Source organism: Symphalangus syndactylus, chromosome 6 (assembly GCF_028878055.3).
Source record: "Symphalangus syndactylus isolate Jambi chromosome 6, NHGRI_mSymSyn1-v2.1_pri, whole genome shotgun sequence".
Lineage (NCBI taxonomy): Eukaryota > Metazoa > Chordata > Mammalia > Primates > Hylobatidae > Symphalangus > Symphalangus syndactylus.
The window spans coordinates 53,803,952-53,831,929 of record NC_072428.2 but is presented as its reverse complement, the minus strand read 5'-3'; the positions used below and the strand labels follow the sequence as shown (position 1 = coordinate 53,831,929).

The window sequence follows — 27,978 nt, the reverse complement described above, 5'->3', positions numbered from 1 at the left end:
GTTGAACAGTTGTTTCCCCTCACTTAGGGGCCTGGTGGAGGTACCCCAGGTACAGAGGATACCCTAAGGTTGAAAGAGCCACACTTGAAGAGGTGGATGAAGGAGAGGTGGATCTGGGGCTCATCCCAGCATTGAATGCTCTGGCCCTGCCCAGCTCTTTTCCTGGCCACCCCCTTCCACACACCCAGGCCCCGCCCAATCCCGCCTACCGCCCATTTAATTGAAACTCACTGTTGCTTTACAGCCATTATTATTATTATTATTATTTTTTTGAGTCAGAGTCTTGCTTTGTCACCCAGGCTGGAGTGCAGTGGGGCAATCTTAGTTGACCACAACCTCCACCTCCCAGGTTCAAGTGATTCCCACGCCTCAGCCTCTGGAGTAGCTGGGACTATAGGCGCCTGCCACTACGCCCAGCTAATTTTTGTACTTTTTAGTAGAGATGAGGTTTTGCCTTGTTGGCCAGGCTGGTCTCAAACTCCTGACCTCAAGTGATCTGCCTGCCTCGGCCTCCCAAAGTGCTGGGATTATAGGTGTGAGCTACCATGCCCGGCCCCTCAGCTCATTTCTAACTCTGGGTTTTGTACACATCACGCCCATACGTTCTACTGGGAGTAGCTCCAGAGCTGCTTCACTCTGCTTTTTGAATTCCTCCTGGCTCAAGCTGATCCCTTCTTCTTTTCTTTTCTTTCTTCTTAGTTATTATTTAATTTTGTTTTGTTTTGTTTTTTTTGAGACAGGTTCTCATTCCATTGCCCAGGCTGGAGTGCAGTGATGTGATCTCGGCTCACTGCAACCTCCGCCTCCCAGGTTCAAGCGATTCTCTTGCCTCAGCCTCCCGAGTAGCTGGGATTACAGGCGCCAGCCACCATGCCCAGCTAATTTTTGTATTTTCAGTAGAGACAGGGTTTCACTGTGTTGGCCAGGCTGGTCTCAAACTCCTGACCTCAAGTGATCCACCTGCTTCAGCCTCCCAAAGTGCTGGGATTACAGATGTGAGCCACCGCTCCCAAGTTATTTTAATTTTTTTAGAGACAGGGTCTCCCTCTGTCACTCAGGCTGGAATGCACTGGCGTGATCCTAGCTCACTGTAATCTTGAACTCAGCACCTCAGCCTCCTGAGTAGTTAGTACTACAGTCAGACACCACCACACCAGGCTATTTTTTATATTTTTTTTTTTTGTAGAAACAGGGTCTTACTGTGTTGCCCAGGCTGGTCTAAAACTCCTGGGCTCAAGCATTCCTCCTTCCTCGGCCTCCCAAATTGCTGAGATTACAGGCATGAGCCACTGCACTTCGCCCCCTGCCTCTTCTAAGAAGCTTCCCCCGCTTAATCCCTCCATTGGCCTCCCGCTGCCTGGAGCATCTGGCTAACTCTTGCCCTTGTCTGGAGGGTGGCTGAAGCATAGCTCCCATTTTCTCAGCTTTCACACATGCAAGGCCATGTGTTCTCTGCTCTGGCCCTCTGCCTGTCTGCCCAGGGCAGAGCCCAGCACAAGGCTGGCCCAGCTGGATATGCATGGAGCATACCTGGGTTGCATTAAAGTGCTCCCCACTTCTGCTTGCCAAGTTCCCACTCAGCCCTCGATGGCTGGCTCAGATGCTCCCTCCTCAGAGAGCTCTTTCCTGACTCCTTGGACTGGGTCATGGGCACTCTCTGTGTACCCCCTCCCCCCAGCCATGCTTCCCTCTGTCACAACGCTGATGTTGCTGTGCCAGTCTGTACTTCCAGCAGTTGGGAGCCTGTATGGACCAGGGCTAGGACCGGTTCTTCTAGGGCCCCAGAACCAACCCAGGCCTGAGCACAAGGTGTCAGTAAAGGCTTTCTAAATAAATGGAATATCACTCCTCTCCAGAGAGCTCATAATTATCCCTCAAAACCCAGCTCAAATGCCCCTTCCCAGAAGCTCTCACTTCCCCCTCGCATCTTCCCTCACCCGCTTCATTGGTGACTCAAAGCATGGAGCATACCCCTTGATGACAGTACACGTCACACTGTATTTTTGTGAGCACCTTAATGTGGTTTCCCCAGCTCTCCATGGCTGACTGGGACCTCTCAAGAGCCAGGCCCAGGTCTGTCCATCTCCATGCCCACAGGGCCTGGGCCAGAGAAGGGGCTGAAGAAATAGTTTTTGGTGAGCTTCTGGGTCCTGTGAGGGATCTTACTCCATGCCCAGCTGAGCTGAGCTCTAATTCTCTGCATGGTTTGGGGTTGGTGGGGCTCCTGGTGCCCTGGACACAATGGCAAATATGAAGGCTGCCCAGGCCCTGGAGGACTCAGCGACCCTGCCTCTGCCATTTGGCTGTGAGTTTCTGTAGGAGCTCATGTGGTCGCCGGCGGAACTTCTTCTGGGTGAAGTAGAAGAGGATGGGGTCCAGCACGCTGTTGGCACTGGCGAACGGCCGCGTGCCTTTGTAGGCTGCTGCAAAGGCCTCCAACACAGGGCAGGGGACACCCGGCGTCGAGCGCACTGCCAGGTAGGCTGTCTTTGTGATGTGGAAAGGCAGGAAGCTGATGGCAAAGGCAGCAGCCACCACCACGGCCATACGGGCTGCCTTGCCACGCCGCTCCTGGGCCACAGGCTCTGCCGGGCCATCCTGGCGGCACAGGCGGCGGGCCAGGAGACAGTAGCAGGCCAGCAGGGCAGCAAAGGGCAGCAGGAAGCCAATGACAGTGAGAGCCATGCCATAGGGCATATAGTGGGTGGCCAGGGCAGGTGGGCTGAGGTCATAGCAGACAGTGCGGTTACGCTGGATGCCTGTGGCAGCAAAGATGGCTGTGGGCAGGCACTGGGTTGTCACTGCCAGCCACACGGCTACACACACTAGCCAGGCGGCCCGGCGGCCCCCACGTTTGTGCCAGGGGGCCAGCGGGTGGCAGATGCCCAGGTAGCGCTGGAAGCTGATGCAGGTGAGGAAGAGGATGCTGCCATGCAGGTTGGCGTAGAAGAGGAAGCGGACCAGGCGACAGGCAAAGTCGCCAAAGGGCCAGTGGTCACCTTGGGCATAGTTGTAGATGAGCAGGGGCAGGGAGCAGGCATACAGCAGGTCGGCCAGGGCAAGGTTTAGGGTGTACACGGCCGTGCGGGTCAGGGCCCGGCGGGACGTGCAGATCTGGGTAATGACACAGATGTTCAGCGGCAGGCCAGCCGCCAGCACCGCTGAATACACAGGTGGCAGCAGCAGTTGCTTGAAGTTCTCGCGGTAGACACAGGTGGTGGGTGGCAAGCCCAGAGCCTGGCCTGTGCCATTGTCCCACTCCATGGCTGCCAAGGCGAGCTTCCTATGTTCAGGGAGGCTGGGAAAGCAATACACAGCCTGTCAGTGACATGCTCACTCACCACCCAGCAGGCCCTGCCCCTCCTCAGGCCTTGATCTCCCTGTCTGAACAGTGAGGGCACCAACTTTGTCAACTCTGCTACTCTAACCACCCAGTGAAGCCCCACAGAGCCCTCACTTTGAGAAAACTTGGGATACAATAAAGCTCACGCTTGGGAGCAATCTGATTCATTTTGTTTATATATAAATATTTATATATATATATATATTTTTTTTTCTTCAGCCTTCCTAGTGAACTTCTATTCATCCTTCACAGCCCTGATCATATGTTTCTTTCTCTGTTAGTGGAGATTGATGGACTTGGGTTTGAATCCCAACTCTGTTATGTATTTACTATGTGACCTTGAGGTGGTGATTTCATTTCACCCGAGAAAAGGGGGAATGCGCGCCTGCCTCTCAGGGATGTCACGAGGTTAGAAGCACTAAATCATGCTGTGCAGGGCTGCCAGGGGCTCCCTGGGGTGTGGAAACTCTGGTCATGGTGGATCTGCATGTCTCTCACAGACTGGGACCCGCCTGAGGAGAGGGGCCAGGTCTGGTGTCTCTCTGTATCTTAGCCCAGGGTCTGGGGTGGAAAAGGGCCCTGATAACTCTTAGTTAACCAATACGAAGGGTCCACACACCAGGGGCTCACTGAGGACCGCACCCATCTCCTCAGCCTGAACTCCACCTTCCAAAGCCATGGTTCTTCTGGCAGAGGTCTTGTTATCTGTAAAATAGGGGAAGGAGGTGATACCCAGTTCCTCAAGGCTTCTTTCCACTTGAGGCTACAAAGGCAGGTTTGGCAGAGCCTCTGACAACACAGCGCCCCCTAGTGCCCAGAGTGAAAACAGCGTCCCTGAAGGCGGATGGGTGAGGGACCGAGTCATCCGTTTGCTTTACAGAGATGGAAATCCAGGCACAGTGCTCCTTCTTTCTTTGAGACTCAGAGCAGAGTCAGAACCAGAACCCAACTGCCCAATCCAGAAGAGAGAGCTTAGTGTAGCCCACAGACATGGGATGTAGAGGTTACATGACCAAGTTCAGAGCTAGACAGGCCTGGATTTAAATGGTGCTCCCCAACTTCCGTGCTGTGTGAAGCAGGTCATGTCACAGTGTCCTCATCAGTGAAATATGCGGTGATGACATTCAGTAGTGCTCAATAAATGCCATGCCATTGCATCCTACATCTTATCCCTCCTCCCATTCTTTCGGGCTGGGTTTTGGGAGAGCCAGCAGCACAAATATCCTAAGGGGTTCCCTGATGGGGTAAGTCTGACTCCTAGACACTCACCTCGAAACTGACATTGCCATATTACTGGTGTCTAGAGAAAATTTACAACTTAAATCCAATGGGCCTTTGAGATAGTGAATCTAATCCTCCTCTCTTGCCATTTTACAGATGGGAAAAACTGAGGCCCAGAAAAAATATGAAGTCCTGCAAATGCACTCAGCGGGTGGTAAAGGGTTCGGGCAAAGTATATGGACTCTGATCCAGTTGCTCAGGTTCAAGTCCCAGCTATGCCATGGATGAGCTCTGTGGTCTTGGGCATACTAGTTAAGCTCTGTTCTCCAGATTCTCCATCTGTAAATGAGATGAGACAGTACCTGCCTTGTAAGATTGTTGTGAAGATCAGTGCCTGGCATGGGGCCAAGTGTTTGCTATTCTTACTGTACCTACTAAGTAAGGTTATGGGATTTTTAAAAGTTATATTAGAGAAAAATACATTTGTCCCAATTTGCAATTTCATTTTGGTGGAGCTATTTTATGCCATTTTTGGGCAAAATGATAATGTTTGATTCTATAGTCTGCAGCCCACATCCCATGTCACTCCCAGTTATCAAAGATTCTTTGTGGGGCTTTAGCCCATATGCTAGGAGTGCTGGGTGCCCAGCTAGGGCAAGGTAGGCATGACGGGGAGGCCAGAGGAAGAAACATAGCAGCCCACCATAGCATAGCCAGGAAGCCACGATTAGCACAGGCAGAGAATGTCCGCTCATCTCATCATTCATTGGTTCAGGCCATTCTCATTCACATGTTCATTCTCTTGTTTTCACCTGACAGGGATTCACTGAGTTCTCCCTGCCAGCTAGATACATGAGGGAATAGTGTATAGGTGGACATGGAAATATGGGGATACAGATACAGATATGCTAGTCTGATGGAGGAGACCGGTGTGAGCCACCTGATGGAAGAGACTTTTCAGAGCAGAATGAAAGACAGAGCAAGGCCTGGGTGGTTGAGGAGGATTTCCATGGGTGGAGAAGGGTGTAAGGACACTCCGGATGAGGAGGAAGGTTGAGGGACACAGCACCCCTCTATCATGTTCCCCTCCTCACCATAACCCTCTGTCCTTGCAGACTGATCTCCTCTCACACAGGGTCTGACAAAGAAATCTGAGGAGAAAGAAAACTGCTGGTTCGGTGGGGCTGGCCTTCAAGAGGCAGCCTCTGCCCCTCCCTGACCCCTCTCCTCACACAGGGTCTGAGGAGACCAGTCTGCAAGGGAAGAGGGTTGTGGTGAGGAGGAGAACATGGTAGAGGGGTGCTGCGTTCCTTAACCTTCCTTTGGGAGGCCTTCACCCTCAGATCCCACCTCCAGGGACAGCCTTCTGTCTCAGATGATTGGGGACTGCAGTGTGCCGCTCCCACACCCTGGTGAGACTGATCCTCCTGGGACCCCCTCCCCTCCCTCTTGGCAGGAGGCAGGGGCTGCAGGAGGGGAACCGGCACACAGCTCTCTGGGAAACCCTTCAGGGCTGTGTCAGGAAAGACAGGCCTGGCCATTGCCTGGGCTCTCTTGTCTACTTTCTGAGGACCTAGGAGAGCTGAGCTGCTCTCCCAGTTCCTGGCAGGGGCTGGCCTCAAGGAGGGTGCTCTTGGCTCCCACCTCCAGGCAGCAGCTGACCTTGGCGCTGACATCTGTCACTAGCTCTTGGGTCCTAAGTCCTGGACCAGACCAGACCCCAGCCTCTTCCTGGGCTGGACTCTGCCCATGGTGGGGGGCTTGCTAACAAGCGGCTCTGACTACATCCTTCTCTGCATCCCTCTGCCCTTTGGGGGAAAAGCCCGAATCCTTTTCCTGACATTCAAGACCCCTGCCAAGCCCTCCAGTCCTATCTGAAGTATGCCAGGGCCACTCTGCCCTTGCCCCTTCCTCTTTCATCACACATTCCAAAGACATGGAGACTCCCACACAGCCAGTGGCAGCCAGAGAGCCAGAATCCCTTTCCAGCCTCCCCATCTCCACTGTTCTCTTCACACAAAGTGCCATTCAACTAATCTCCATTCGTCAAAACCCTAAGTGTCTATCTAGCTCCAGATCTCACCTTGCTTCTTCCTTTTTTTATCCCCCCAGCTGGGTGGAATCCCTTCCTCTGGGCCTCCTAACTCTGTGGCCCTCCTTTAAGTCAATGCTGAACCCAGCCTACCTACCCAAAGTCACAGTTCCTTGTGTCCAGCCGCCCCCCACCCCCCGCAACCCCTGCACTGGCCCATGGCCCCAAGATGCACTGACACTCACAGGCAGCCTCCTGTCCCTGCAGCACGCTGGTGGTCCCAAGTGTGGTGGGGCAAAGGGAAGCCAGATCTGAGGCTCCCCACTCTCCTGCCCTCAGCTAGGCTGCAACTTCTCTGACAGGGTGAGCAGCTTCCTCTGTTTCCTGGCAGGGCTGCCTCTGACTAAAAGAGTCCCTGTGGGGGCCACCGGCTCCCTGCCATCCCCAACACCACGCCTAGAGCCTGGCGGAAACTGGGCTTAGAGGAGCAAGGAGGTGGAAAAAAGGCATTCTTCCTGGAACACTCCCCTACCCCAGCAGGGGAAACAGGGGGATGGGGGCAGAGGAGGAGGGGTAGGGGAGAACCAGAGGCTGCCAGCCCCACAGAACCGGGAATTTTCTTTCTGCTCAGCCCTCTCTCAGTCTTCTCAGCTGTCAAATGGGTAGGGCAGTGATTAGAGAGCTCGTGGCTCCTCCTTTAGCTATAACACTCAGAGCCACGGGGTGTCCATTCCTCCTCCCAGCCATTCACTCACCCATCTAGCCTTCCTTCCCTCATTCAATAGCTCACTCACCAACATGTCCATCTACCCATCCCTCCATGTGGCAATCCGCTTATGTACAAACTTACTCAGCCCCTTCTCCCCCCTCCCCTTCCCTCTTCTCCTTTTCTCCACACACTTATCGAGTACCTACTATGTGTCACCAGATCCTCCCATGTTCCCCCATTTCCTGCCTTCCGCACGGCAGGTGCAGAGCGCATGAGGAGTGATGGACGTGGGCTGTGGAGATAGATGTGATGCCCATGAGGACCCAGCTGCCTCATCCACCCCAGCCCCTCCTCACCACCAAACTGGCCTCAGAGCTGTTAGGAGACCAAAGCAGGAGATGTGGCTCCTCACTGTCCCAGGGAGGCCAGCTCCAGAGGGGGAAGCAGCATTCCAAGTGGGTGACCTGAAGAGGTGGGCTTTGATTTGGAGCAGCTGAGGCAGCGAGGCAGGTGGCAGGGGAGGATGGTGTGGGGAAAGAATGCTGCCCTGGGAGTTTGAGGCCCAGGTTCTTACTCCACCTTTGCCCCCAGTCACTGACTAGATAAGCCCCTTCCCTTCTCTGAGCCTCCTTGGTAGAGTATGGTCATACTGATCACCAGTGTGCTGGGAGGATGAAGTGCCACTCAGAGCGGCTCATCTTCTACCCTGGGAGGTGCAGAGGAGACTCCTAGAGCCTACAGCATCAGAGCTGAAGGTGCCCTTAAAGGCACCGATCTCACCCCAAAGCCATTTTTACAGGCAAGGGGATTGAGGAACAGAGTGGGAACCTAAAGTTTGGATCACACTGAGAAAAATCAGGTTTGAACTTCTGGTAAACACTTGGTCAGTTGTGCACAGATTGAGCACCTACTGCTTGCTCAGGCCTGTGCTAAGAGGTCGCTTCTGCCAGCTGAGTGTGGACCTCCTGGTTGAATTTGACCTGTGCTGTGGCCCAGGAGAGCAAGGTGGCCTTCAGCTCAGCAGCCAGTCCTTTGCTGGGTCCCTGGGACAACCTCCCGTACCCACTCCCAGCAGGGCGGGTCACTGTCCCAGGAATGTGAACAGCTCTGAGGGCTCCTGGGAGGTGTTGGCTCCAAGGCAGGGCAGGGAAGGGCAGGGCAGGGCAGAGCTTGGGTAAAAAGCCTAAGTGGTCTCAGTTCCTGCAACCTGGATGGATGGGAAACACAAAGCTGTCCCTATCATGCCTTATCCACCCAGACGTGCAGATCTGGAGACCCCTAATCCCACTGCTCTGCTCAGATAAGGGCACTTGGACTAACCTCAGAGGGGAAGGAAAGGCTCATGGGGTCCCACTTGATAGACGGAGAAAGAAACTAAGGCCAGCTGCCCCTTCCCCACCTTCTTCTCAGGGGTTCAAGGACATACAAGAGGCCTGGCCTGGCACCTCAACAACAACTGAGTACCCATTACCCACCGGCCTTTTAGTTCTTTGCCTTCCTAACAGAGTCTAGTTTTGAGGGCTCTCAGGACCTTGGAACCACAGCATCCTAGGGCTTGGGACTTCAAAGAACCTAAGGATGACTGAATCGGAGCCAAGAAACTGCCTTGCTCTCACCGGGCCTTAGCTTTGCCCATGGACCTGGCTAGGCCTAGAGGAGGGGGCAGGGCCCGGGAGGGAGCACTCAGGTCTGAGGGGTCATGGGTGCACCTGGGAGTGAGTAACCTGCAAAGCTCATGGAGAAAGCATGTCCATTGCTGGGCACTGAAGGGCCAGAGGGACCTGGACACATAACAAGGCTGAAGAGGGCATCACAGGCAGGAGGCCCAGTGTGGGCAAAGGCACGGAAGTGGGGAATGAGCTTAACCTCTGTGAGAAATAAATAAATATAGAAGCCAGAGCAATGGATGAGCTCTGCAAAGAGGGGGCCTCAGATGGGAGGCCTGAGAGGGGCTGGCCGGTCATGAAATCTCCAAGGCAGAGCCTTCTTCCGGCAGAGATCCTCCCTCCTTGGCCTCCCAAAGTGTTGGGATTACAGGCATGCACCACTGTGCTCAGCCAGTCTCCCTCCCTCCCTCCCTCCCTCCTTTCTTTCTCTCTTTCTTTCTTTCTTTCTTTTTCTTTCTTTCTTTCTTCTTTCTTTCTTTCTTCTTTCTTTCTTTCTCTTCTTTCTTTCTTTCTTCTTTCTTTCTTTCTCTTTCTTCTTTCTTTCTTTCTTTTTCTGTCTCTCTTTCTTTCTTTCTTTTTTTGATGGAGTTTCGCTCTTGTTGCCCAGGCTGGAGTACAATGGCGCAATCTTGGCTCACTGCAACTTCCGCCTCCCAGGTTCAAGCAATTCTCCTGCCTCAGCCTCCCAAGTAACTGGGATGTACAGGTATGTGCCACCACACCAGGCTAATTTTGTACTTTTAGTAGAGATGGGGCTTCTCCATGTTGGTTAGGCTGCTCTCGAACTCCCGACCTCAGGTGATCCACCTGCTTTGGCCTCGCGAAGTGCTGGGATTACAGGTGTGAGCCACCGTGCCTGGCCCGTATTGTTTCTTAAATGCCTATTCTGTGCCAGATGTTTAATCTGCAGTTCTGGGCAATTTGGTGGGGGGTGGATTATTCCCTCCCCTTTACAGATGAAGAAACTAAGGCTCAGGAAAGGCCAGTGAGTTTTCCAAGCTATCCCAGCCAGGTGGCATTTCAGCACGTTCTTCTTGACTCTAAGGCCCCCTTCTCCATTGTTCCCTGAAATCGGAGCTTAGATGCTCATACCTGAGGATTCCCAGGGGAGTTGGGTCTTCCCTGCGTTGAGACCCTGTAGCCATGAGATGGCGCCAGAGGACAGCCAGCCCAGCTCCGTCACACAGCCAGGGAGGGGTGAGGGCAAGGCTGGTCTGCCCACAGTGGGGGGCCTCCCCTCGGGGCTGGCACTGAGCAGCCTCTGGACTGGGTTTCCAGTCTCAGTTTCTCTTGACCCACTCTCCAACCTTCCTTCCACTCACCCTCCCCAGATGAGCTCAAGCTCTTGTTCTCAGGTCCTCACCCTGGTCGATGTGGTCACAGGAGCCACTGGGGACATGGCAGGGACGACAGGGTCAGCACCAAGCCATGTCTGTCAGAGGTAGAGGCCCTGGCTTCAGGCATCCAGCGCCCATCTCCACCCAGGTACACCTTTGGCAAAACACGGCAGCCCCTCACCTCACAGCAGAGACAGCCTCTTCCAGTTTCCTTTTTTTCAGTTCAGGCGACAACCATGGGGTCAGTTCTAGAGCAGGAGCAATTCAGTATGGACATAAGAAGAAATGACAAGGGGCCTAGCCCTTCAGGCTGCGTAGATCCTATGGTTTCAGGATAAACTTTACATGACCCCACAGCCTCCCCCATCCCCTGAGGCCTTCATATCTAGCGGGGATGAGGGGACCTGTTCGTCAAAGGCACGAGCTGGAAGCCTGAGTCACTGTCTGCCAGCCAGCTGAGGCAGGAACCAGCTCAGACCAGGCTGGATGTGGAAGAGGCTTCCTAACCTTGGCCTGCCTGCCTGCTGGGAAATAAAGGCCTGGAAACCCCCTTGCTGGGCCCCTGGCCGGTGAGTTAGCAGAAAGGGCATCGGATGTCACGGGTCAAGAGATCGCTTCCTTCCCCTGAGGAGTCAGACAGGCTGGGATTGACCACCAACTTGCTGTGTGACCTAAGGAGAGCCACCTACACTCTCTGAGCCTGGGTAAACAGGGCTACTTATGGTAACTACCTACCGTACAGGATCACTATACCCTCTGTGCCCCAGTCATCAACCCAGTCCTGACTCTGGGAAGCCTCTAGCCTGAGGCAGGGTTACCCCTGGAGCCCACCTGAGGCCAGCTTGAGGCCAGATTCCTAATGCCAGTGCCTCCCTGGCACCCAGAAGACAGAGGGCCGGAAGCAGTCCTCTCACCTGGAGGAATTTTGGTCCTACCTGTGGCATCTGGCTGGCTACAGAAGGACAAACCTGGCAGAAGGGAACATGGAAGGCAGGGACCCTGATTTCTCTTCTCCTTTCCCACTTCCCCTTCTCACCTCCCGCTCAACAGGAATTAAAGCTAAAACTGAAACAGCCATTTTCAGTGAAAGGAAGAGGAAGCTGCAGCTTTGGTGAATTTGGGGGTTGGGGCTGCTTCCTTTGGTTTCTCTCCAGCCTCTTCAAGCTTAGCAAAGATGGAACTTGCATCTCCCAAAACCCCACTATGTATGAGGGACCCCAGTTGCCCAAGAGGGCACCCAGAAGTCCCACCACAACCTGGACACATGTATTCATTGAGCACTAACGATGCACCAAGCATTGTGCAAAATGCTTGATGTGCTGTGTCTCATTCACTCTTCACAACTACTGTTTCCACTTTACAGATGAGGTGACTGAGGCATAGCAAAGTTAGCAAGGGGTTCTTTCTTGGGAATGTGAATGAAGAGGGTTAGAGACCACACGGCCCTGGTAGGCACAGGGCTGAGAGGTCAAGGGCAGCCCTGAGACTGAGGAACTGTGTGGATAGCACAGAGGCCCAGGGAGCAGCTGTGACAGGGCAGCCCCCGGTGAGCAGAGGGACGGCCTGTGGTGCCCAGCCCGTATAAGTCCACGCCTATAGGGCCACTGCACCTCCCACCCAGTGCTCCAGGAGATCCCCAGGGCCTCCTAAAAATCTCTCCCCTGGAGCTAGTGGGAGAAGCTCTCTGTGCCTTGCCTGGACCACCAGGCTGTCCCATTTGTTTCTCTCCTTGTGGGAGAGGTCACTTGGTTCTCCCTTTGAGAAGGAACCTGCTGCTTAGCTGCAAGTAGTGCAGTTGGCTGATGGCCACAGTTAGTGCCTTCAGGATCCGCCCATCCTCCCAGATAACCAGGCCCCAGTCCGTGGGGGAAGAGATGGCCCAGGTCCAGCCACCTGGCTAGCCTGGCAGTCATTGTTCAGCCCCTCTGTAGCTTCTTCCCACCCAGTTCCCAGATCCCCTCTTATGATGATGACCCTGCCCTCTGATTTTCCTTTGGGGGGCTCCCCCTTCTCCCGTCTAGAGTCTTGGGGGTCTGGGAGTGATGGGTCTGTGATCTAAGCCTACCAATGAGAGAAGAGTGGGCCCCTCAGGCCTGTAACTGGCTCAGGGTAGAGGAGTGACCTTCACTGCATGCCTCAGAGTCAATTCTGGTGCTTTTACTGGGGCATCGGGAAGGAGACAGGTCTTCCACAACATTTGCAAAGCTAGTAGAAAGCGAGGCAGGAGCTGCTGGAGCCAAGTGAACTAAGTTCCAGGCACTGTCCTGGGCGATGGAGATACTGCTACCAGGGAGGAGACTGTCTACATAGAAAGCCAAGGAATGGCAGAGATGAGAGATGGGGATGCATCGTTTCCTGAGAACAACATTGAGTGCCTGGTTTCAGCTGTGCCTGAGGTTTTACCTTTGGTGTCATGAGCTGATAAACTCCCTTTTTGCCTCAATCCATTTAACCTAGGATTCTGTCTCTTGAAACTAGGAGTCCCTCCTGTAGATCTACACCTTGTGCCCAGGAAGAGAGGTGACATTTCCCTACGAGAAAACTGAGGCCAGAGAGGTTAGGAACTTGCCCAAAGTGCACTATAAATCCACCATGACACCCTGTCTCTCAGGAAGAGTGGCTTAAGAAAGGACAAGGAAATGGAGGTCAGGAGTCAGGGCAGAGAAGAAGACCAGCCGAAGGGGCGGTGTCAAACTCCCTCCCTTTCCTTCTCTAACTCTGCTAGGAACTGGGGACAAGGTCTGCTTTGCCTCTGGGGCCTCAGAGACCAGTACAGGCTTTGGCCCAAGAGGCACTGGGAAATGTTGGATGACTGAATCCAGTCTATAAAGATGAGCCCCGGGGCTCTGTCCTTGGTGCTGCCTGGTTCCATTTTTTTTTTTTTTTTTTTTTTTTTTAAATCTTTGTCTTGACTGATGACGGAGAAGATTTGTCAAGGAGAATGAAGGTAATGGGTTCAGGAGTAGCACCTCTGAGACTGCTTGGGTCCCCCAGTCCCCACCTCAGGAAAGGCAGACCACCAACCCTGCCAAGTGGTTATTGTGGGTTATGATCCTGCCCATTTCCCAGGCAGACCCTGAGGCCCGAAGGGAGGCAGTTTTGCCCACAACTCGTACAGGTAAGGTTTGGGTGTGGAGGGGGAGCCTCAGGGAACTCCTCCCCTCCCGTGAAAGGCAGCCCCTGCCTTGATTCCTGCTCTGATCATCCCTAGCTCTTCCTAGGGCCTGAGCCCACCTGGCAGAGATAAGACATTCAGCTGGACCCAGGGGTCAATGACAGGCCTCTGAGTTCTGGACCCTCAGGGCTAGGGAGGCCTTAAGGTCACCTGACTCAGAGGTCTCCCCACCATCCCCTCAGAGAAGGGGGCTCTCTGAAGCCTTCCTTACTGGGCTTGTTTGGCCCCTGCCTGCATACTTCCCATAACAGAGAGCTCACTCCTCTCCTAGGCCACTGCATTCCACCTTGAGAAAGCTCACTGGGAGATATGCTTTGTCACACCAAGCCCTGAGATCTGTCCCTAGTGACTGCTCTCCCACAGCAGTCCAGCTTGCCTCTGGGGCCATAGAGCTTGGCTGCCCCAGGACACCCTGCAGAGATTGTCCCAAGACCGTCCATCTATTGGTCTTCATTCTCACCAGGCAATTTCAGGTACATGTCCAGGCCCCGGGAGACCTAGTGGTGGATCCTCAAGGATGAGGCCGTGGTCTGTGACTGTTTTCAAACCTGAAGACAAAACCCTTTGCTTCCTTCTGTCCTTTTTCATTGCCTGCCTGGGGCCTGTAACGGGGGCATGGTCTCTTCTTTTGGGAGGAGGAAACTAAGGCCACCAACAGCTTAGTTACTTGCGAGGGCCACCAATCCGTCAGTGATCTTCCAATCAGCTGGACTGCCTGTCGCCAAACCCCAAATCTTCACCCTCAACTGGCCCGTTTGTGGCCAGTCCAGTGTGGGAGGAAGAGGGCTTTGTGGGTGTCCGAGGGGTGGCCTGGGAGGAAGAGATCAAAGTCAGGGGCAACTACCTCATTCAGAGTGCAATGTAGGAGGTCAGCAGGTGACAGGTGGCTCCTGCTGTGGAGTGTGCATGAAGAACACAGGACAGGCCGGGTGTGGTGGCTCACGCCCGGAATTGCAGCACTTTGGGAGGCCAAGGCGGGAGGGTCGCTTGAGCCCAGAAGTTCGAGACCAGGCTGGGCAACATAGAGAAAGCCTAGCCCTAACAAAAAATGTTTAAAAATTAACTGGGTGTGTTGGCGTGTGCCTGTAACCCCAGCTATTTGGGAGGCTGAGGTGGGAAAATCGCTTGAGCCTGGGAGGCCAAGGCTGCAGTGAGCTATGATCACACCACTGCATTCCCGCCTGGGCTACAGAGCGAAACCCTGTCTCAAAAAAGGGACGCAGGACAGAGCCCCTCAGGTGGTCACTCGAATGACACCTTCCCCATGGGACCTTCCCCTACCACTTTAAGCTAAAATTATAACCCCCTACACAACACATGCACACGTGTGATTCCTATGCCCCTTCTCTGCTATATTTTTCTCCTTAGCATTTAAAATCTTTTAATACACTGTTCTACTTATTTATTGGTTATTGTCTCTCTTTCCTGACTGGAACATAAACTCCACCAGGGCAGGGGTTTTTGTGTTTTTTTTTTCACTGCTGCGTGTACTTAGGACGGTGTCTGGTGTATAGTAGGTGCTCAATAAATATTTGTTGAGTGAATGAACAAATACATTCCAGAGGTGGTTCAATTATGTCTACACAGAGAGGACTGGGTGCACGGGGGTCTTGGCTTGAGGCTATTCATATAGCAAGCTGTAGTTTGTACTTAAGAGTATGTGTTTATTGGGGATTGGGAGCAGATAGAGATTAAATGTGAGCACCAAAGGCCTTTAAGCCAGCCCTGGGGCTGCTTCTGCCTGGCCGTGTGTGTGAGATTTGGGCTGTGAACAGTCCCAGCTGAGAAGGGTGAATAGAACTTGGCCTGGCAGGGCTGGGCAGCCTGTATCTCCCTCCTGCCCTGCCTGAGGTTTTCTCTGGTACTCTCACCTCCCTGCACAGGATCACTCCCTCTGCACTGGGGCCCCGGCCCAGGATCTTCCTGGCTTGTCTGCCTTCCCTTGCCAGCCTAGGCCTCCCCACCAGGACCCAGGATTCCCATGAACACAACCAGTCAATTCGTGTCCCTCATTCATGGTGCCACCAGACTGCTCCATCCTGCACTGTGGGGCTGAGTAGAGCTGGAGGGCATGACTCAGTTGAGTGCCTGAGGCCCTGCAGACCCTGTCACTGCCCCACTTGGCTGGGTCCCCAACATTTTGTCTGTCCTAGGGCATCCTCCCTCCTCCTCTGTCTTCTAAGCCTTGGCCCCGTCTTTCTTGTCAGCCCCATACCCTCAACCCTACCAGCCCTCAACTCCTCCTTCAGAGCAGACAGCCTTTCAGAGGGGCTGCCTTCAGCTTCCCACTGTCCATATAAACCCGTGTGTCTGCACCTTCCCTCCTCACCCATCCACAGCCCCGTGGGACCCCAGGTGCCACCTCCTGCCCTTTCTTCAGCACCCTCCCCGTGCTGCATCTGCTGGTTCCTTCCCCTCAGCCCAAACACTTCCCACTCCGCAGTCTCTGTCTCTCTCATCTGAGCAAAATGTCTTCCTTGATCCCTTGTGCTTCTCTGTCTGTTCCTCTTCCTCCCTGCGCAATCAAGCTTCTGGAAGAGTCACCCACAAGCCCTGCCTCCCTGCACCCATTTCTCACACACTTACAGTCAGGCCCAGGGCAGAGCAAGGAGCCTTTGAGCCCAGCTCCGGGAAGAGCAGTGGGCACTCTGTCTTCTGGGTGAGGCTGGCAAGATGGAACCAAGGAGCGAGCAACTGTCTGAGCTCCATCCACAAGGAAATCTCCAAAGTGATCTTGACAACACAGGCCTTGGGGAGAAAACAGGCCACTGAGCGTGACTGGGCTTGACATCCCTGAGCACCACCCAGGGCTGGTGCAGGGCTAGGGGAGGAGAGCCACCTCTCTGGCTTCCAGGAAAGGGCCTGGACTCTGCCTGGAAGGTGGGTGGGGATCAGGGCCGGCAGGGGCACCTCCAGGACATCTGTTTAGCAGGGGATTAGGGAGGTGACTGGTTGGGATAATACCTTTGCATAGCTTGTGACACTGGTTTGAGAAAACATCAATGGTTTCTGTCACAGAATAGGAGGGATCATTGCTTATGGAGTAGGTGAGGGTTGGGGTACAGGGCTCCCCAGATTACTGCCCCTGTGGATACAAAATGTGAGGATTCACTCCTGGAACAGGTCTCTCCTCAGAGCTCCCCAGAAAACCAGAGTTCTTCAAACCCCAGCCCATAGAATTAGATCCAAATGCCCAATCCCAGCATTTGTACCCCTCTGTAACCCGTCACTGTTCCCTCTGCAAAGCTTGGCACCCAAAAGACCTGGGGGTTCCTGTCCTGACTCTGCAACTTATGAGCTGTGACTTTACCTCTCTGAGCCTCCGAGTCCTTAATTTTAAATATTGTCAACAGTCACAGCATCACTGGGGGCTCAAATGAAATAATGGATCTAGATCACCTAGCCCAATACCTGGTGCATAGGAAGTATTTGCTCAGTGAGGCTTCTGTTATCACCCATAATTTTATCATGGACCAGCCAAACTCATGAGAAATGACTTCCCTTGCAACCTTTGCTCCCTTCCTCCCTTCCTCCTCCATTCATTCATTCATTCGCCATGCATTTACAAGGAGTCTTACAATGTGCAGGCACCTCTCTGGGCTCTGTCCTTTGAGGAGCCCCCATTAGTGGAAAAGACAGATGAAGATGTAGACCCATGGGTTTCTGGGAAGACAAAGGAGGCCTCTAACCCTGTCTGTGGTATCAAGCAAGGCTCCCTGGAGGAGGTGATTTTTTGGTGGAGTGTAGAAAGGAAAAGGCAGGTGCTCTAGGCAGAGAGACCTGCTGGAGATGTGGGACCTCAGAGTACCTGCAAGTGTTTGGGTTTGCACGTGTTGAGGGGCCCTGCAGGAGGTAAGCCTGTGGGGTCATTACAGCCAGGCCCAACAGGCCTCAAAATGCCAGTTTACACATGTGGCCGCTGCATTGAGGGTGCCAGCTGAAGAAAGTCCTCATTGGGGGACCCCTTTCTTTTTTTTTTTTTTTTTTTGAGACGGAGTCTTGCTCTGTCACCCAGGCTGGAGTGCAGTGGCGCAATCTCAGCTCACTGTAAGCTCCGCCTCCCAGGTTCACGCCATTCTCCTGCCTCAGCCTCTCCGAGTAGCTGGGACTACAGGCGCCCGCCACCACGCCCGGCTAATTTTTTTGTATTTTTAGTAGAGACGGGGTTTCACCATGGTCTCGATCTCCTGACCTCGTGATCCGCCCGCCTCGGCCTCCCAAAGTGCTGGGATTACAAGCGTGAGCCACTGCGCCCGGCCGGGAGACCCCTTTCTAAAGCAGGGCAGAGGCATGATCAAATTTGAGACTTAGAAGGTCCCTTGGGCTGCTAGTTGGAGGATGAATTGGTTGTGGTTAGGTTCAGAGAAAATAAAGCCTCAAATGGGGTTGTGGCCATGGGATGGGGAGGCTCCAGGGACCAGCCAGTGGTAGGCTCACATCAAGGATCTCAAATGGCAGGCTCACAGCAGTCTCCCCTGCCCCCTAACAAGCCCTGACAGCCAGAGTAGTGGAAAGACAGATGTCCCACACCAGCCCTCAGGTCACAGGTGAAAAGCTGAGGTCCAGAACATGCAAGAGGATGCTGTAGCCCTGCAGGGAGCCGGTGGGGAGCCTCCCATCTCTGTGTCCAGTCATCAAGCCTGCTGCTCCAGGCTGGCTCTCCTCTCCAGGGGCAGCAAAGGCATGGCTTTGGTAGCAGGGGACTTGGAGGAGTAGAAGGATGACTTGCTCCAACTGCCAGACCTATGCAGGCCCTCCTCCATCAGACAGACTGGGGAGGGGAGCCCTTAGAGCTTCCAAAGTTCTCTTCTCTCCTTTGCACCCATTTTGCAGTGAGGGAAACTGAGGCCAAGAGAGGAGAGACATTCGGCTCCTAGGATAGCACAGTCATCTGGACATGGGATGTCAGCTGTGGGAGACAGAGTACCTGGTTCCCAGGCCTGGCCTTGCCCCTGGGCAGCTGGATTCACAGTTCCCGAGGACACTCAGCTGGTGAGGGGTGGAGTTCTAATGGCAACACTGTCTGGCTCCTGCCTGGCCCTTATGCCCAGCACAGTTCCCAGGAGTCACTTCCCTTCCATCCTAGCCTGTGTCTGTAAGCCATGGCTGAGCAGAATAGAACAGGAAGGAACCGTGTGCCATCTGCTCCAGATCACTGTGGATGTGGGCTGGTCCTTTCTTGGATGGAAGAGCCTGGGCCTCACCCTGCCCAAGGGAGCCAGATGTCCTCAGCACAGCTCAGCTAGTCTGTGCCCCACTAGCTCTCCCAGGGTGGGCTTGGGTGGTGAAGCCCAACTCTGGTTCTTAGAGCTTACAGACTTGACTTAGCACCCTGAGTGTCTGGTCTGTGCTTGACCCGGACTGTACCAGGGCATGAGGATGAGCTGAGGGAGCAGATGAGCTGATATAGCAGACAAAGTTACTGGCCATTTAGAGTGGTCAGTGCCAAGAGCCCGCTGTCCTCTAATCCCACCTGGAGAGGCCAGATGGGCAGGACTTGCCATTTCTCTGGTGGAAAAACTGAGGTCCCACTTCATGTCAGTCACCAAGCCCTGTTTGTGCTCCATTTTCACATTTCAAACTCCTCTTCTCTCACCCCACGGCCCCTCCCCCAACCTAGACCGCATCCTTCTCATGCTTTCTGGTTTTCCATCCCCAGGGCCAGTCCAGCCCCTTTCTGCGGCCAGATGGACCCTGGCTCAGCAAAAGTCTGACTTCATTGTTTCTCTTTCTACGCCCTCTCTATATCTTCCCAGTGCCTGAAGATAAAGGCAAACCCAGTTCCTGCTGACATCTCCACTCTCAGCTCCCATTCCTGCCCCTGGCATGCGACCTGCTGGGCTCTGATTTACTTTCAGTTCCTGCTCTTCTTTTCCCCCTCGTCAGTGCTGTTTCCACCACTGGACTTCCCTCTCCTCACATCTGTGGCTGGCCAACTCCCATCGTAAACTCAGGGACAGAGGAGGCCCAGGTCCTGCCCACAGGCACTCAGTGGGGACAAGGGACATCTACCTGAAGATCTATAACCCGAAGCCCCAGAGTCCTGCCAGAACACAGGCAGGGAGGGATAGTTCCACAGGAGAGAAGGCTCGGTGAGGAGGTGGCAGTGAAATGGTCAAGTGTATGTAGAAGTAAAAGGCAGAGTCTGTGAGAGGCCTGTTGAAGGATGGTGAACAGAGCTGGAGCTGCTCTGGATGTGCTTGAAAAGAGGCCCAAACTAATAATGATGACAATACAATTATTGAAGCCTTAGTGTGTGCCAGATGTGCATTGCCCCATTTAATCCTCGTAAGGATCCTGCAAGGTGGGACTGGTTATTATCTTCATTTTATACTTCTGGTGGGGAAACCAAGCCACAAAGATTAGCTCAAGGTAGCACAGGGAGAAAGAATGTCTCCTGGGCTATTCTGAACCCAGGCAGCCTGGTTCCAGAGTGCATATTCTTAGCCCCCACAACAGAGCAGGGCTGGGGTAGGAAGGATTTCAGGTGGCAGGGAAATCCAGCCCCTCAACTGCTCTGACCCAACCTGCCTGGGGCCCAGCTTGCCCTGGCCTCGCCGTTCCATCAGTCACAGGGCCTCATAAACGCTGCATCCTTTAGGAAATCTTTAGTGATCAAATAGAAGGATTCCTTCTACTTCTCCCAGGCCCCTCACAGGAAGCCTAAGGTAAGGGACACCCTTCTAAGCAGAGCTTCCCAACCCTGGCTGCCCATCAGATTCCTGGACTCTTTCTGGGGAGGAATGTTTGCCTGTCCTGCATCTCTTCTTATTGGGAGACTCTCGCCCCATTCAGTGGCGATTTTCTTCATTCAAGGTGGTCACCAGACTCAGGATCCATCCAGACCCTTCACCAGTGATTGGTTCAGGGGCAACCAATTAGAGTTTGCCCCAGGAATTTTTGTGGAACCAGCATGAAAGGTTCTCACTCTTTTCTCCTGGATTATTAGCTGTGCAGACCATGGAAGCCTGGTGCTTCTGGAAGGAACTTGAGTGAGAATGTAGGAACCCAGTGGAAAGTCAGGAGAGAGATGTTCATGGCATCCTTGTAACTGCTGGATCTAGCCGTGTCAGATCTAGGTCTACCTTGGGCTTTTTATTTATATAAACTGATATACCTTTTCTTGCCCAAGCTAGTTGCATTTGTCTCTTGCAACCAAAATACCCCTGACCACCCTGACACCAAAAGCATAGGCAAGAACAACAACAACAGCAAATTAAATAAGTTGAAATTTATCAAAATTTAAAACTATTGTACATCAAAGGACATTATCAACAGGGTTGGAAGGCAACCCACAGAATGGGAGCAAATATTTGCAAACCATATGTCTGATAAGGTATTAATATCTAGAATGTATAAAGAACTCCTACAAACTAAACAGCAAAAGAAATAATCCAATTCAAAAATCAGCAAAGGACTTAGACATTTTTCCAAAGAAGACATACAAATGGCCAATAAGCACATGAAAAGATGCTCAACGTTACTAATCAATAGGGAATGCAAATCAAAACCATGAGATAACACTTCACATCCATTAGGATGGCGATTATTAAAAAAAAAAAAAAAAAAAAAGACCAACCCAGGAAATAACAAGTGTTGGTGAGGATGTGGAGAAACTGGAAACCTTTGCACTACTGTGGAAATGTAAAATGATGTGGCCTCTGTGAAAAATATTACGGCTGTTTATCAAAGCATAAAATTACCATATGATCCAGCAATTCTACTCCTAGAATTCCAAACAAAAGAATTGAAGGCAAGGACTCAAACAGAAGTTTATACATCAATGTTCACAGCAGCATTATTCACAATAGCCCAAAGGTAGAAACAAGCCAAACATCTGTAGATGGATGAATAGATAAATAAAATGTGATATATACATACAATAGATTATTATTCAGCCTTAAAAAATGAAATTCTGATACATACTACAACGTGGATGAAACTTGAAAACCTTATTCCAAGTACAACAAGCCAGTCAAAAAGGGACAAATACTGTATGATTCCACTTATATAAGGTATCTAAAAAAGTCAAATTCATTGAGACAGAAAGTAGAGTGGGGGTTGCCAGGGGCTGAGAGGGTGGGAGAATGGGGAGTTATTATTTAATGGGCATAGAGTTTCAGTGGATGACTTTAAAAAGTCCTGGAGGGCTGGGCACGGTGGCTCATGCCTGTAATCCCAGCACTTTGGGAGGCCTAGGCGGGTGGGCAGATCACCTGAGGTCAGGAGTTCGAGACCAGCCTGACCAACATGGTGAAACTCCGTCTCTACTAAAAATACAAAAATTAGCTGGCCGTGGTGGTGTGTGCCTGTAATCCCAGCTGAGGCAGAAGAATCACTTGGGGAGGCAGAGGTTGCGGTGAGCCGAGATCGCGCCACTGCACTCCAGCTTGGGTGACTGAGCAAGACACCATCTCAAATAAATAAATAAATAAATAAATAAATAAACAAATAAAAAGTCCTGGAGATGGATGGTGGTGATGTGATGGCTGTGCAACAATGTGCGTATACTTAATACCAGTGAATCGTACAATCAAAAAGGATTAAAATCATACGTTTTGTTATGTATATTTTATCATAATAAAAGACAAACGAAATAATAATAAACAAACAAACAAACAAACAAAACTCAGCCTTGACCAGCACATCTACTGTATTGGGAGACAATTCTCCAAGGGCCACTCAGATTTCTGCATGTCTTGTGAGCAGAGACAGACTGCCTTTGTTCCAGACGATCTTTTCAAGGATATCTGTAGAGCAGACAGCTTTGGAAGATAAAGATAGAGATAGTGTCCCCTTCTGGAGCCAAAACCAGGTTTATTGACTGTCTGGTATAACAAATATAACAAATATGATGTCTTCCTCTGGGGCAAAGGTCAGGTAGGCTTGCTGCCTCTTATAAAAGATGCGGATTGCCTAAGCTCCAGGTTCCTTACCTGCACAAGCCATTGCATGTGCAGGTATTACCTGGCCCCCTTTGCATTGTCCTGCAGGAATTGGGGAACAAATGCCAATGCTGATATTTGGGCTACTCCTATTGTTGTGAGGAACAAAGTTCTTTATCTTTAACCAGAAGTCTTGTGTCTTCTGCCAGCAACTATGAAACTGTAGCAGGCCAACTCATTGGCTTGGAAGTGTGGTCAAATCACAGGCCCTTCCCACTTTCTTCATACTTTTTGCATTGGAATCTCAGATGGGAGAAAAAAAAATCTGTATTTCTAGCTGGGCCCAGTAGCTCATGCCTGTAATCCCAGCACTTTGGGAGGCAGAGGTGGGCGGATCACTTGAGTTCAGGAGTTTGAGACTGGCCTGGCCAACATGGTGAAACTCTGTCTCTACCAAAAATACAAAAATTAGCCAGGTGTGGTGGCACAAGTCTGTAATCCCAGCTACTTGGGAGGCTGAGGCAGGATAATCGCTTTAACCTGGGAGTCAGAGGTTGCAGTGAGCTGAAATTGCACCACTGCACTTCAGCCTGGGCAACAGAGTGAAACTGTGTCTCAAAAAAAAAAAAAATCTGTATTTCTGACATTATGATGCAGTGATGCAGTGGGCCAACTTGGGTTTATAGGGATCTTGCCCTGGACCTAAGCCCCTGAAGAGTTGGTTTCCTCCTTTTGGAGGCTGCTTCTCCCTTTTCACTCCAGCTGCCAGGAAACTCACAGTGAAGTTTCCCTTTCACCTACGTGAGGACCAACATTCATCTCAACCTTCTATGTAATTTCTATATTCCTGCTCCCGGATTTTAAAAAAATTAAGATATAATTCACATACCATAAAATTCAGCCTTTCAAAGTGGACAATTCAGAGGTTTTTAGCATATTCACAAGATTGTGCAACCATCACCACTATCTAATTTCAGAACATTTTAATAACCATAGAAAGAAATCCTGTACCCAATAGCAGTTACTCCCCATTCCTTTTTTCCCCATCCCCCTGGAAACTACGAATCTCCTTTTTGCATTCATGAATTTGCCTGTTCTGGACATTTTATGTAAATTGAATCATGCAATATGTACCATTTTGTGTCTGACTTATTTTACTTAGTGTGTCTTCAAGGTTTATCCATGTTGTAGCATAAATAAAAATTTCATTTTTATGGCTGAATAATATTCCATTATATGGATAGGCCACATAATTGTTTATCTGTTCATCCACTGATGGCATTTTGGGTTATTCCCATTTTTTGGCTATTATGAATAATGCTGTTATGAACATTTATATAGAAGCTTTTGTGTTTTAAATTTTCTTGCGTATACACCTTGGAATGGAACCAGGGGGTCACATGGTAACTCTATGTTTAACCTTTTGAGGTGCTGCCTAACTGCACTCCAAAATGGCTATATACTTTTTCATTCTCACTAGCAGTGTATGAGAATTCCAATTTCTTCACATCCTCGGCAACATTTGTTATTGTCTGCCTTTTTCATTGTAGTCATTTTAATGGGTGTAAAGTGGTATCATATTGTGGTTTTGATTTGTGTTTCCCTAATTGCTCCTTTTCTTATGTTGTCATTCATATTTTACCATTTAATGGTATGCTCTGAGGCCTGACGTCTTGTGGAACAAGTACTCCATGGAGTGGGAGAGTCATGAGTTTCGGGGACAGACAGTCCTAGGTTTGATCCCCTCTGCATCTACTAGTTATATGACCTCGAGCAAGTTATTTAACTCTCTGAGTCTCAGTTTCCCCACTTATTCTATGTGAGTTATAGTATTAACTGCTCTTGGTGTTGCTGTTATTATAAGATAAATCTATAATAAAGCCCCTGAGTGGGCCTGGCACAAAGCAAGTCCTCCATGAATCTCACCAATGAATCCAAGAGTCAGAAGGGGAGATTTCCAGCCTTGGAGGAGACCTAGGCTGGGGACTGTTTAGCTTTTAATCTATTATTTGCTTTACTCCAGCAACTTCTTACAACAGAGGCATTTCTGTGTCAAACATTAGCCTCTCTGTGCCTCTGTTTCCCCTCCATTCTATGGAGGTGTGTCCTTCTCAGGAGCGTGGCGGGCCGCAATGCGAAGGCATGAGGAATGAGACTGCACCAGGCTGTCAAGTACTAGTGAATCTGCAGGACAGGTTCTGGCACTTCCAAGTCTGTCTCTTGCCTCAACCATCATATTAACTGCTGCCTGAGGGAATTTCTCCTCCCTCAGACAATGGGCTCTCCTTCTCCTGTGCAGGTCTGTCCCTGTCGTGCCCCTGTCTCTCAATAGAAGGGATAGGACACTCAGGAACTGTGGGCTGATTTGAAAGGCTGGTTCCCATCCCTCTGGCATGACAGAAACAAGGTTATCCCTCACTCTGAGTTGAGATCTGCCTCCTGGTACCACAGGACAGCCACCACTCCATCCCAGGCCATGAAAACCGGCACTGCCCTGGGAGTCAGGATGCCAGGCTCTGTCTCAGCTACTGCAGAGTTCATCTTCCTGGAGCTCAGTACCCAGCCCCTGAGTTCCTAAGGAGAGAGCTGGACCCACTAGCCCCTGGGTCCCTGGAATCCACACAGGGCTGGGCACAGAAGCCACTGACCCAGCCTATGCCATCTCCATAAACCAAATGACTGCGTCTTGCTCAGACCCTGCCCTCCCATGGAGCTATTAATGACAGGGCCAGCCCTGGGACAGGGGAAGCAGCAAGATATCACCCCATGCCGGGGCATTGGCCCTAACTGGACAAGCCAACAGTCAGAGAGGGAGAGTCAGAGCCTGAGCTGCCAGATCCCCACCCCAGCCTGAAATAGAAACCTATTTCAGAGACAAATGGGGAAATGGTCCCAAGGCAGGAGGGGGCAGGGTGGGCTGTTGCACCCAGCTTCCTGGGAGTCTCGACGGGCCCCGGGTCCTCTGCTGTAATGGGCACCTGTTGCCAGGCTTTGCCGACTCACTCTAACACTAAGGAACCAGGAAAGCTAGGTTCAGAGCTCTGAGGCCTGGACACTGACAAATTATAGTCCCAGCTCCCACATTGGACAGGATCCTTTAATTTCTCTGAGCCTCAGCTTCCTCTGCTGCAAAATAGGAATAACAATAATTCTGACTGCTTTCTTTTTCTTTTCTTTTTTTTTTTTTTTTTTTTTTGAGATAGTCTCGCTCTTGTCACCCAGATTGGAGTGCAGTGGTATGATCTCAGCTCACTGCAACCTCCTCCTCCCGGGTTCAAATGATTCTGCTGCCTCAGCCTCCTGAAGCTTTCATTTTTGTGTAAAACACTTGACACATTGTAGTTGCTCAGTCAATGATAGACCTTGCTATTATTGCTTAACTTTCTCTTTCAGCTCAATTTTGATGGAATGATTTATTCATGTTCTTTCATTTATTTATTCATTCAGCCAAACAGCCAACACACACCTACTAGGTAAGCCACAACAGTTAATAAAGTTTTTGGAGTTTGGCAAGAATTGAAACCCTAGCACTGCCGTTAGTTGGTTGGATAACTCTGGGAGAGCCATTTCCCTTCAACAAGCCTCCATTTCCTTGCCTGTAAAATGGGAACAATAAATACCATCTCTGGAGGGCATTGGGATGTTATAAAGAGTCAGTGGCACTTGAGGCCAGCAGTTTGAGACCAGCCTGGGCAACATAGCAAAACTCCATCTCTACAAAATATTTTTAAAAATTAGTTGAACATTGTGATACATGCCTGTAGTCCCAGCTACTTTTAGGTTGAGGCAGGAGGATTGCTTAAGCCCAGGAGTTCAAGGTTACAGTAAGCAATGACAGGGCCACTGTACTCCAACCTGGGTGACAAAGCAAGACCCTATCTTTAAAAAAAAAAAAAATCCAAAAATAAAAAGAGTCAGTGGGACAGTGGTGTGAAAACAGCCAGTGCATAGCCACAGATGGAAAAACAGGTGGTGGACGGGCTGCGCAGAGGAGCCAGGCAAGCTTCTGGCAGAACAGGCCATGCTGGGAGCTCCTGGCAGTCAGGCCTCCAGAGACAGCCACAGGATAAGGCAAGGGCAGGAGAGAAGAGTCGGCAGGCTCAGAAACAATTGCCAGGTTTCTGGACCATGGCCCCCTCCCTTTCTGATAAACTGACAAACAGTGAGGAAATGCAAAAAAAGATTGTAAGAATTTTAGAAGAGTCCCAGCCACACAGGGAGTCGAGGGCAGTGTAGAGTTCCCCCCACCCAGCCAGTCATACACACACACATACACTGGAAGCCGGGCGTTCTCACTCTCGCGTACACACCCAGGGACTTGGCACACACATGGATGCACCTTCTGGGGCACAACACTTTAAAGTTTGCAAAGGGCCTTCTCATTTTTCATCTCATTGATACTGAGGGGTGGAGAGGTTCCCTGAATGCGACCCATTCTAGAGCTGGCAAGAGATGAGAGTCCCAGATATCTTCAAGAGGCCGGGGCTGAACTCATGGGCTGGGCTGCCTGTTTTCTCTGTGTCGGTGTCAGCAGAGCTGAATGGCAATAGAAACTCCGGAAAAGTTTTAACCTAGCTCTCCCAGATAGGCCTTTTCACCCTTAACAAGTCACACCTGGACACAGGGATGCATTTTTTTTTTTTTTTTTTTTTTTTTTTCCAATCCACTCCCATGAGGCCAGCTCCAGGCTGTCTTAAGATTTAGCTGGAATGGCAGAGGTGAGAGGCTTCCCAAGGGCCTCCTCTGTGGACAATTATTCGGTCACTAATCCTTCCTACTCACTCCCTCAACCAAAGTTCCTGGGGAGCTCTGAGGGCAGGGCCCAGCCTCCTCCGTGACGGCCCCTCTCCAGATACTACACTTAGCAGTGTTCACATACGCAGGGAGAGACCACGGTTGCCCCCATTTTAGAGAGTAAGAAATTGAGGCCCAGAGAGGAAAAGTGTCCTTGCCAGCCATTTGGACTCCAACCCAGACCTTTGTGACTCCGAATCCTGACTGAGCTATTCCACTTCTCCAGCAAGGCACAGCACAGCACCAATGTGTCCATCTCCTCCCCGCCCCCACTGACCCCGTCCTGAGGTGCCTCGTCCCTCCACGCTGTGCAGTCTGCAGGCTCCAGGCATAGCCAGACGGAGGAAGGAGGAGGACCCCAGTGCCTGCCCTACTGCCACTCTTGCCTGTGATGAGCCTCGGTGGCAGCAAGTGGACTGCAGTTACTCAGGAAGCTCCTAGGGGAGCTGAGGGGCACAAGCCCTTCCAGGCAAGGACCCAGAAAACTCACCCAAGAGTTAGCAAGTGCCCTGCTTGCAGTCTGTGAAGTGCTGGAGCAAATTCCCACTCGTGGAACAGCCCCTGCTGCCAGTCAGTTCTGTGCCTGAAACTGTCGCGTGCAATGTTCTGGCAGAAGTCTGGAAAGGCAGCAGATGAGGAAACCGAGAGACCTGGGGAGAGGAAGTAACTTGCCACAGCACAGAGCTGGCAAGCAGCAGGGCCAGGACTCGCATCCTGAGAACCCTGAAGCTCAAGTCCTTTACACCAATGCTGACTCATCCTCTACCCAGGTGCCTGCAAGTCACTTCATTCACCCTCTGTTTGCTCACTCAAAC

The 27,978-nt window shown here is 51.5% G+C and overlaps 1 protein-coding gene across 3 annotated transcripts; it reads right to left on the bottom strand.

Annotated features, from left to right (window-relative positions):
- Window positions 1-763: 763 nt before the first annotated feature.
- P2RY6 (pyrimidinergic receptor P2Y6) lies at window positions 764-27,978 on the bottom strand. Of its 3 annotated transcripts, XM_055282862.2 has the most exons (3): window positions 27,654-27,741; window positions 3,963-4,048; window positions 764-3,298 (listed from the first exon to the last, which is right to left on the bottom strand). In XM_055282862.2, exon 3 carries the CDS (start codon window positions 3,262-3,264, stop codon window positions 2,278-2,280), a length of 987 nt encoding a protein of 328 aa, XP_055138837.1. In that variant the 5' UTR covers window positions 3,265-3,298; window positions 3,963-4,048; window positions 27,654-27,741; the 3' UTR covers window positions 764-2,277. The 3 variants fall into 3 exon arrangements, with proteins under 3 accessions (XP_055138837.1, XP_055138836.1, XP_063497449.1); XM_055282861.2 differs by lacking the exon at window positions 3,963-4,048 and having other exon boundaries at window positions 27,654-27,978; XM_063641379.1 differs by lacking the exons at window positions 3,963-4,048; window positions 27,654-27,741 and adding an exon at window positions 16,071-16,103.

Excerpts from the sequence above, each read along its gene's own strand:
- P2RY6 (XM_055282861.2), bottom strand. The coding sequence starts at position 27,922 with ATGAGTCAGCATTGGTGTAAAGGACTTGAGCTTCAGGGTTCTCAGGAT. Across the intron at positions 3,299-27,653 it reads GGGCACTTGCTAACTCTTGG|CCTCCCTGAACATAGGAAGC; the intron begins GTGAGTTTTCTG and ends TTGCTTTCCCAG.